Source organism: Dendrobates tinctorius, unplaced genomic scaffold (assembly GCF_039654945.1).
Source record: "Dendrobates tinctorius isolate UK_male_01 unplaced genomic scaffold, ASM3965494v1 ptg000003l, whole genome shotgun sequence".
Taxonomy (NCBI): Eukaryota; Metazoa; Chordata; class Amphibia; order Anura; family Dendrobatidae; genus Dendrobates; species Dendrobates tinctorius.
In genome coordinates, this window is record NW_027361671.1 from 43,046,258 (window position 1) to 43,057,500 (window position 11,243).

The 11,243-nt window shown below is 42.4% G+C and overlaps 1 protein-coding gene across 7 annotated transcripts in view; it reads left to right on the top strand.

Annotated features, from left to right (window-relative positions):
* Nucleotides 1-11,243, top strand: part of FER (FER tyrosine kinase) — a 416,817-nt gene that overhangs the window by 163,111 nt on the left and 242,463 nt on the right. Inside the window, exon 12 of one of the 7 annotated variants that reach the window (XM_073548752.1) lies at nucleotides 1,260-2,058. The exons of the other annotated variants lie outside the window; for them this stretch is intronic. Coding sequence (XP_073404853.1) covers nucleotides 1,260-1,268 — 9 coding nt within the window. The 3' untranslated portion in view covers nucleotides 1,269-2,058. Of the gene's footprint in view, nucleotides 1-1,259; nucleotides 2,059-11,243 lie in introns of those variants that run through there. 7 annotated transcript variants of the gene reach the window in all.

An 11,243-nucleotide genomic window follows, 5' to 3' on the forward strand; every position in this document is an offset into this window, starting at 1 on the left:
AAAATGTTGTCTTGCCCCGCAAAAAATCTGTCCCACAGCTGAAAAATGAAAACATTATGGGTCTCGAAAAACTGAGTCCCCTGAGTATTTTTTTTTTTTTTTTGCGAACATGTAATTTTTCTTTTCACCACTAAAATAATTAAAAAATGGACATGCTTGCTATCGCCGTAAATGTACTGATAAGCAAAATCACATTGCACATTCGTTTTTACTACAAAATGTACACTGTAAAAAAAATAGTCAGAATTGCATTTTTTCAATTTCTCCCAACTTTTTTCCCTTTTTTACTGTACACTCTGAAATGCATGGTGTCATTAAAAAGTATGACTCATCCCTCAAAAAACAAGCCCTCATATGTCTGTGGACAGAAAAGTAAAAAAGTTATGGCTTTTGGGAAAAGGGGGTGGAAAAACAAAAACGGGAATTGACTGTTGTGAAGGGGTTAAATTATCCCCTTTGTCTATGCTATGTCTCTTAATCCGTTCCCCAAGCAAACAATTTCTGAGACTTGCAGTGGATACTGTGTCCGGTGTCACAAGTGCTCGATCTTCATGCACAACTAAGATATTTTGCAGCTCTATATGCTCAGCTTCCAACACAGATCTCAGTTATATTATAAAGCACATCAAGTCTCGCATCAGAGATATTCTCGTACCTTGCATACTGAGTGTAACACGTAACTGAAGAAGGTCACAACAGACCGAAACGTTTTTTTCGTGTGCTACAATAAATGTTTTTTCACGAATCTAAGGTGAGTGCTAGGTTTATACTTAATTTACATATGGTTTGGGAACCTAACCTTAGCACCATCCCATAGTTGTGCTCACGGTGTTTTTGTATACTTAGTCATAGGGGGGTCAAGACAAGGGCTGAAAGAGCCTGAAACTCATTCAGTGAATACTTTGTCCTGTGTTTAAAATAATAAACTACGGTATCCATATAAAGTGGTTATTATAATGCTGGCTTCCACTATCCTTAGAAACAAGGTAGTTACACTGCACCAGCAAACATTCCAGGAAGACTGTGGTTTCAAAATGTGTGCTGTTCAAGCTCTTTTGTAGAAGTCAAAGTGAAAGCAATCAATCACACTATCCAACGCTTCTTTAAAGTTAACAATTAACTAATTTATTTCATTCTAATAAAATGTTCACATACAGATACAATTTATCTCTCTATGGGAACATTTTATTGGAATTAAAGAAGTTACTTGCAAATATTGAAGCATAGTTGGCATGTTTGATTTTTCATTTTGTCTGTAGATTCCTTGAGCTTTTGTCTGAGGATGAACTACTGGAATCCGTGAATCTACTGACAGCTAAGCATGCCGCTCACTTTTGTTTGACTCTTGTTTGAAGAAGCACCAAGAAATGGCCAACATCGAAGACCATAGATGCAGTGATGACCAAGAAAACAGATAAAAAAACTTTATATACTTCGCTTTGAAAGCCAAATTTCTCCAGCAGTTCCATCATTTCAGAATTTGCAGAAACCAGTAGGACCCAGCAACACCTATCTACTATTTGGGGTATTTGTTGCCTTCATGGAAGAACTGCAGCCAAAAAGACATACTATGGACATGGAAAAGAAGGCCAGGCATATCAGTGGTGCACTAAAACATAAGAACTGGAGTGAAGAGAAATGTCAACAGGTGCTCTGGACTGAAGAGTCAAAATGTGAAATATTTGGCTGTTGCACAAAACTGAATGCTGAAGGCCTGGATAGCAGTGCAATAATGAGTGTCTGCAGGCTGCTGTGAAGTATGATGAAGGTTCCTTGCAAGTTTAGGGCTGTATTTCAAGTGGTGTTTGGGATTTGGTCAAGATTAATGGCCACCTCAGTGCTGAGCAAGATAGATGTTTATCCATTATGCAGTACTATCAGAGATGTGCTTAATCGGCTCCAATAATTCTGCTGCAGGATGACAACCAACACATAGAAGACCTTGAAGAATTGATGCTATATTGAAGAATTGGGACTGTGGCTGTAATAGAAAATGCGTTCACAAAGTTCTCGTCTCATGACTTCGACTGAAATCTATATAAATATCCATGCTTACGAGTGTTGGTTATGTTGTAAACATCCTGCTCCCATGCTACAGGCCCCCCAGCTTAGTACCGCCCATATCATGCTGTACATTACTCTACAGCAATTTCATGTGGTTGGTAAAATCGTCCGGAATGGACAGATGCAGGTTGGTGAAGCAGGAGCAGCTGAGGCAAATGTACATGTTAATGTAGCGGCAGCTTTGCTCATATACACTGCAGCGTGCAGGGCACAGTTGAGGGAAGGGGAAAAGGCAAAATGAATTATTCAACTCACCAGGTTTGGCAAATTGAGACCTCCATCTAAAAGGGGCGATGCACGGACAGTTGACTGAGCTTGGATAAGATGACTTCCTTCACCTTCATGACCCCAATAACTCTTCCCACTTTGTTCCTGCCCACATCATGCTGTACATTCCTGTAGAAGGCTTCAATGACTGAGTTTAGCACAGTGTTTCCCAAACTCCAGTCCTCACAAGCCCTAACAGATCATGTTTTCAGGATTATTTAGTATTGCACAGAACTTGGGCAATTTATGCTGCCTTGCTAATAATTCCATCACCTATTTAATACTAGGGAAATCCTGAAAAAATGATCTGTTAAAACACTGGTCTAGCAGGAGCCACTCTCCGCTACACTAGTGAGTGGGTGTCGCGGCATTGTACACCCTCCACCCCTCCCCCTTGCTTGTGAGTGCGGGTCACAGCGTCCTCTACAGCTTAAACCATTAGTTGTCAAGTCCCACTCTGTGTCCAAATCCAATGTTCAAAGAAAGGAATGGCACTCACGTTCCATCAACTGTGCTTTATTGTGGATTCGCTTATAAACAGAGGCAAGGGAGCTTCACGTGGAGATGCACTGGATGACGGCCGTTTCGCGCTGGTATGCACTTCTGCGGGTCCTGGATTAGTAAGATATCCTGGAATAGTACACTGTGCCAGTCACCTGTGTTCACTTACAGCATTGATCCACTCCATAAGTCCCTTAGCATGACCACATGGTGAGTGCATTTCATTGAGTAAGTGTGTTGTTTCTGTGGGCTATGTGTGTATGCAGTGTGCATGCAGCAGTGTTGTCTGTGCCCTGCACAGAGTGTGAATAATTTGCGTGTTGTGAAGCTGTATGGGAATTATACACACTAACAAAAGATCTATTACCACCTTTGTGCATTAAAATTAGGGATATTGACCTCTTTACTTTTTTTGCACCATCAATTACATCTTATTAGTTTGAAATGCCTGGAAGAAATCACTTCCTCCTGACTTCATTATAATGATACCATCCCCCTTCATCAGCGGCACACTGATCTGTTCTACGCTGTAATCCCACACAGTGACTCACCATGCCTGCGCAGAAGGTCAAGGCAGACACTGGCCATAGGAGAGCAGACAGGGTTCGCATAACCGTATGCATGCATAGCTCATGCGCGGTATTACAGTGCCGAACAGGTTAGTGAGTGTGATGCTGATGGGAGGGTGGTGCCATTATAATGAAGTCAGGAGGCCATCATTTCTTGAGCGACGTGACAGGCGGTGGAAGCCACGTCCTTCATGCCCATACCCACGAATCACCAATGTATTACAGGGGCCTTATATATATTAGCACACCAACCTAACATTTGCAGGGACCTGATATATAGCAACAAAGCCTATACACAGAAACCGTTTTAATACAGAGAGCTGACACACTTTCTATACTCCATACTACAGAATTTATACTAAGAGCAAATACAAAGCTTCGTTGCTTAGGCTGGTTTCACACTTGCGTTTTTTTTCGCGGGATTTTGCGCTAAACGCATGCGTTTTTTTTCCCTATACTTTGCATGGGATGCGCTTATGTGCGCATACACATGCGTTTGTATGCGTTTTTCCGCGCATGCGTTTTTTTGCGGTATGCGCTCGGGCGCACAAAATGCATCCTGTTGCATTTTTTGGGCGTCCGACTTGCCTCAAAAAAACGCATGCGCGCGCAATGCGTTTTTTTTTTACAGCAAGACACCCATTATAAGTCTATGGGTGCGCATATGTGCGCATTGGCATGCTTATGTATGCGTTTTTTTGCGCATGCGTTTTTTTTTTTTACCATTAGTTGGACAATGGAATTTAGGGGTTTGGGTTAGAGTTAGGGTTAGTTAAGGGGGTTTAGGGCTAGGGTTAGGGTTAGCTAGGGTTTAGAGTCAGGGTTAGGGTTAGTATGGTTTGGTTAAGGGTCAGGGTTAGGGTTAGTATGGTTTGGTTAAGGGTTAGGGTTAGTATGGTTTGGTTAAGGGTTAGGGTCAGGGTTAGGGTTAGTATGGTTTGGTTAAGGGTTAGGGTCAGGGTCAGGGTTAGGGTCAGGGTTAGGGTTAGTAAAGTCATGGTTTGGGTTAGTGTGAGGGGCCACCTAATGTTGGAAAAAAACGCAAACGCGGTAAAAACGCACTAAAAACGCATACAAACGCATAAAAACGCTGCGTTTTTTTCATGCATGCTCATAAAAATGCTTGAAAAAAACGCAGCATTTGTATGCGTTTGTATGCGTTTTTTCAATGCGTTTTTTTGCGGGAAAAACGCGCTGCAAAAAAAAGCAAGTGTGAAATTAGCCTTATCCACCAATTTTTAAGCAGTCGGACTGAGGAAGGCCATATAGGCCGAAACGTTGTACAGACTGCATTAATAAAAATTTGTCTCCTGATTAAGGACATCTTAAGTTGAGTGCCAAGTTATTTTCACTATTTACTTTGGTTAACCTACTTGTGCACCCTGTAGTAGTGCCACGCTATATTATACACGGTCATTTCTTCCAGGCACCGCACACCCCGGAGCCTGCAAGAAAGCATTAGCATGCAACATTATAAATGAATTTCTCAAGATCTACACCGTGGCTATGAGGCCGACAGGTAAGACTGGCTTAACAATTCTATTACCTGTATACCCATAGTAATAGATAAAGATAGTCGAGGGGGTGACATATTCCCTTTAAGCCTAAGATCACAGCTGAATGACTGTTATGAAATACTTTTAAAAGTAATCTACCAGAAATGCTACATAAGCACACTGACACTTCGATCACAGGAACATTTCTATCAGCTTAGCGCTATAAAACAGTGTTGTCAGATTGCGGTTCTTCTTAACCTGTCTTTCTGCAGATACTGAACTGACAGGGGGCTGATTATACCTATGAGTACAGTGTTAACGTGATGTTCATGTTGAAATTGGCTAGTAATACATACCACACCCTAGGATCACTTACTATATTAACGTGATATGTAATGGAAAGTATTAAAATCTCTATGACTCTGTAGTGAAGTGGCATTTCCCCCTCCCTCCTTCCTTCTCTTTTGCAGTGGGACAAGAGCTTGCAATCTAGCTGACACTTTACTTTGTGAAGTAAAGGACCCCTTCAGTGTCAGAAAGGGTGTCCGTTGTGCAAAGAGTTATAGTTCGGAAAAGTAATTAAGATTTAGAATAGACAGGTGAACTCTTATCAAAAGGAGTGGACTAATAGTTAAGATAGGAAAAGGCTTTTTAAGTTTTGAAAGGATTAAAGCGAACATCTCACCCTTTAGAGAGAGCCGTTGTTCTTCATAGATGCACATTTCTTTCATGAAATCATCTTTGCAGATGCTGAGGCATCGACAGAAAATTATGAACATTGGGGATTGTAATAATCCCAAAAGTGATGGGATATGCGTTTTCGACTTCAGGGTTAATCAGGGAAGAATATGTATGTTTTCCCATAACTCTAACCCCTGTCTATAAGCCCCAAACCCATAGTGTCCAGATAACGAACAACAGCCATGTCATGTTTGATCTCTGGGGAAAGTTTAAATCCCGATGGAAAATATGGCAGCGATCTCGAACTTCCGTAATAATCAGGAGTGAAGTTATCACATCAGTTGGGGATTTCATAAAATTGTGAAAAGCTGAGGGCATTCCACAACCCGGCCCATGTGAGGTCATCACAGGGTGGGGGTAAGGGGGTTTGGTGTAAATCAGGTACTGATAAAAGCTCAAGATTGTTATCGGTTTTCCTGTAGATACATTTCGGTGTATGCATGATTCCCGTCTGCTAGACGTTCTTCAAGCAAAGCGCTCTCTTTCACTAGACCGAATCATATCTGTGATGAGTTTAGTAAGATTCTTTTGTTTTATCTGTTTTATTATATGTAACTGTATATGCTGTATTGTTTTGTCCCCTTTGGAAAATCTTTTGTATATTTTTTTTTTATAACCAATATTAGTGAAAGCAGCCTGCAGCCCTCTCGGTTAATCATAGGTCAATTGAATAATTGTCCGGGCGATAGGGTCATCGGAGAGCTGTTCTACACACATCGCTGCGGGTGGTTCTGTATCATTTTCTTGCGCTGCGATGTCTTGACACTATATATTTGATAAAGGCCACTGAAGCTGTTGAAGTACTGTCTACAACACATGGAACATACATCATGCACTGAAAGTTAGTCTTCAGTTGTTTCCGTTTTTGGTGTAGATGTGTGAATTAGCTCATCCAGTAATTACAGTACATTACGCCGATCCTTTCAACAAAGTGTATTTGTAATATATTAAAACAAAGCAGCAGAAAATAAGCTACTCGGGCCAAAGATTCAGGAAAAGTTTATTGGATTCTGATCATGAATCCAATAAATAGTTTGAGGTGACGTGTCGGTGCTGAGAAGTTTAATTTGCACAGGTCTGTGCTAGGTTAACCGTTCTTCATGAATTGATTTAATGAAACTTTTTTTTTTTTGTTTTTGATCTCATCTTCTCCTTCTCTACAGCTTATACTCATTGACTTTCACAGCGTGTGCTTTCTGACTTTAATCTTCTGCTTCTCAAGAATGTTGTGACCCATGTTCAAGGACTTGTGTAAAAAAAAAAAAAAAAAAATCTTTGTACCTTATCAAAATGGATGTTAAATTGCTCCGAGTACCCCAGAGAAGTATTTTGTTATATGCTCGTAATAGGTGCTGTTTGAGAACTTGGAAGAAAATGGAGCCTATTTCTAAATCTTATTCGGATACAGTATAGTCTGCTTTAATTCACTTACAGTGGGTTTTGCTTGAAGTGTGATATAATATATGGCTGAGATAATAAAGATTCACCTGTCTCCAGATTTCACAGAATACCTTAATTACCGTATATACCTGTTTATAAGCCAAGATTTTCAGCCCATTTTTTTGGGCTTTAAGTTCCCCTCTCAGCTTATACGCAAGTCATATATCGGGGGTGGGCGGGGGAGGGGGAGAGGATTTGTCAAAGATCATACTCACCTCTCCTGGCACTTCTCTGCAGCCTCTGCGTCTCCCTCTGCCTTCTGCTTCCTGCATTCAGCGATCACGTGGTACCGCTCATTAAATCATGAATATGCGCATATTTAATGAGCGGTACCACGTGACCAGCTGAATGCAGGAAGCAGACGGCAGAGGGAGAAGCAGGGGCTGTCGCTGCAGAGAAGACCTTTCGCTAGGAAGGGTTGAGTATGACGGGGGCAGAATGATATTCACCTGTCCCCGTTCCAAGCCGTGCACCGCTGTCTCCTGGTCCTCCTGCTGTGACGGCAGAGGGTGCGATGATGTAGTCAGTGCGCGTCCTCTACTGTCACTGCAGAGAGCATGGAGACAGAGCGGTGGATGGCAATGGAACAGGGACAGGTGAATATCGCCACTGCCAGGGGCTCAGGACACCGGCACCTGGCCCCCAGCGACGGAGAGGTGAGTGTGATTTTTTTTTTTTTTTCTTTTTTAATTTTTTATTGCAGCAGCAGCAAATAAGGGGTATATATGGAGCATCTTATGGGGCAGCATATGGGGTTTTTTTTATGGGGCAGCATTAACCCTTGTGGGGCAGCATATGGGGGTATTTATGGGGCAGCATTAACCCTTGTGGAGCAGCATATGGGGGGTATTTACGGGCATCATTAACCCTTGTGCAGCAGCATATGGGGGGTATTTATGGGGAATCATTAACCCTTGTACAGCAGCATATGGGGGGTATTTATGGGACAGCATTAACCCTTGTAGAGCAGCATATGGGGAGTATTTATGGGGCAGCATTAACCCTTGTGCAGCAGCATATGGGGGGTTTTATCTATGGAGCATCTTCTTGGACCACCATTTAACCCTGGGCTTATACACGAGTCAATAAGTTTTCCCAGTTTTTTTGTGGCAAAATTAGGGGGGGTCGGCTTATACACAAGTATATACGGTAGTTGATCTCTTAGACATGATGAATTTGGTGTACTTATTTTGAAAATGTGTGTAAGAATGACTGTATAATCCAGAAATCACAATTATTTTTTTTTTTTAGTCTGGCTGGAGCTAGAAACCTTAAAAAAGTATAAAGCCATATTGATAAGTATTCTCAAGTCAAGTACATTAGGAGTTCCTAAAGCATTTTTTGTTTACGGAGTTTGTTGTGTGAAATATTGGGACATCCCATTTATCGACTTGTGGATCATCGAACGACTTAAAACATCTTGCTGGTCCAAATAATTCAGTGCAGAGTACGAAGAACCTCATTGCAGAGACAGCAGCTGCATGGAAATCTTGCAGCTGCAGGAGTGGGTGGTCAGAAATGGCCAGACTCCACAAAAAGAAGGAAGTTTTTTTTTTTTTTTGTGTTTATGGTCTCTGCTTTTCTGATAACAAAGGGAGCAAGAGCTGCTCGATCTGGGCAGACAAAGATCATCACACAGAAAGCTAATGGGGCCAATATATCACGTGGACTAATAATGTTGAAATGCAACTCAAAGGGCTTTTATTAAAATTTCATGATATACTGTATATACTCGAGTAGAAGCTGAGTTTTTCAGCAAAATTTTTTTTTTGTGCAGAAATCACCCTTCGGCTTATGCTCGAGTGAGGTGTCCAGAATATGAAGTGGGTGGGGTCAGCAGCGGGTCACAGTGGTAGGAACTGGCTGCTGCAGCTAACTCCTGTGCCCGCTGCTAAAATTAATATTCACTGCGCTGGAAATGAATATTTATTTCTCAGTAATAGCGCGCACCGTGTCAGCCGCAGCAGCTGGCTCCTGCAGCTGCCGGGTGGTCAGGTGTGCCGCTACTTGAGAGGTGAATATTCATTTCTCAAGTGGCGGCTGTCCCTGTGCGCGCTACTTAATACTCACTGCCCTCCATCCATACAGTTCCGGCATGGGGAGCGATGAGCATTCTGGCAGCTGTGCTCTGCTTGTGAGCAGCGCATGATGTCCCTTCTGTGTGCTGCTTACAAGCATATAGCAAAGCAGCTGCTGGCACGGGAACAAGATGCTTCAAGGGAGTGCAGGAAGGTAAGTAATGGTTTATTTTTTTGTCTTTCATGGGGGCCAATCGTAGAGTTGGAAGGGACCTCCTGGGCCATCTGGTCCAACCCCCTGCTCAAAGCAGGATTCACTAAATCATCCCAGACAGATGTCTGTCCAGCCTCTGTTTGAAGACTTCCATTGAAGGAGAACCCACCACCTCTCGTGGCAGCCTGTTCCACTAATTGATCACTTTAACTGTCAAAAAGTTTTTTCTAATATCTAATGTGTCTCCTCCCTTTCAGTTTCATCCCATTGCTTCTAGTCTTTCCTTGTGCAAATGAGAATAAAGATGATCCTTCTACAATGTGACAGCCCTTGAGATATTTGTAGACAGCTATTAAGTCTCCTCTCAGTCTTCTCTTCTGCAAGCTAAACATTCCCAAATCCTGCAACCTTTCCTCATAAGACAGGGTTTGCAGACCGGTCACCATTCTGGTCGCTCTTTTCTGAACTTGCTCCAGTTTGTTGATGTCTTTTTAAAATGTGGTGCCCAAAACTGGACACAGTATTCCATATGAGGTCTGACCAAAGAGGAGTAGAGGGCAATAATGACTTCATGTGATCTAGACTCTATGCTTCTGTTAATACATCCTAGAATTGCATTTGCCTTTTTTGCTGCTGCATCACACTGTTGACTCATATTCAGTCTGTGATCTATTAGTATACCTAAATCTTTTTCACATGTGCTGTTGCTTAGCCCTATTCCTCCCATTCTGTATAAGCTTTTTTCATTTTTATTGCCCAGATGTAGTACAATAATCCAGGATAAGAAAGGGGTCATGAAAACAAGGATAGGGGTGGAGCAGGCGTACAAGGATAGGAATGGAGCTGTGCCTACAAGGATAGTAATGGGGACCAATCTTACCAGGATAGGGATGAGCCATGCATACCAGCATGGGGATGAGGGGGACATTGCATACCAGGATAGGGATTGGGGGACAATGCATACCAGGATGTGGATGAGGAGCCCGTTCATACCAGGCTTATACTCGAGTCAATAAGTTTTCCCAGTTTTTTTGTGGTAAAATTAGGTGCCTTGGCTTATACTCAAGTATATGCTGTGTGTACATATATGTAAGTATGTGTGTATGTATATACACTGCTCAAAAAATAAAGGGAACACTCAAATAACACATCCTAGATCTGAATCAATTAAATATTCTGATTGAATACTTTGTTCTGTACAAAGTTGAATGTGCTGACCACAAAATCACACAAAAATAATCAATGGAAATCAAATTATTAAGCAATGGAGGTCTGGATTTGGAGTCGCACACAAAATTAAAGTGGAATGTAATGTCCTTAAAACAAGTCAAAATGAGGTTCAGTATTGTGTGTGGCCTCCACGTGCCTGTATGACCTCCCTACTGTACAACGCCTGGGCCTGCTCCTGATGAGATGGCGGATGGTTTCCTGAGGGAACTCCTCCCCGACCTGAGCTAAAGCATCCGCTAACTCCTGGACAGTCTGTGGTGCAACGTGATGTTGGTGGATGGAGCAAGACATGATGTCCCAGATGTGCTCAATCGAATTCAGGTCTGGAGAACGGGCGGGCCAGTCCATAGATTCAATGCCTTCATCTTGCAGGAACTGCTGACACAATCCCAGCTACATGAGGTCTGGCATTGTCCTGCATTAGGAAGAACCCAGGGCCAACCGCACCAGCATATGGTCTCACAAGGAGTCTGAGGATCTCATCTCGGTACCTAATGGCAGTCAGGCTACCTCTGGCGAGCACATGGAGGGCTGTGAGGCCCTCCAATGAAATGCCACCCCACACCATTACTGACCCACAGCCTGTTATAAAGATCTTGCTGATCGAAACGCGTCGCTTGTTCCCTGAGCTGCCTCACATGAGCATGCCACTGTTTAAATGTTTTTTTTGGAAAAATAAAATCCATATTTTTATGGGAGCTGG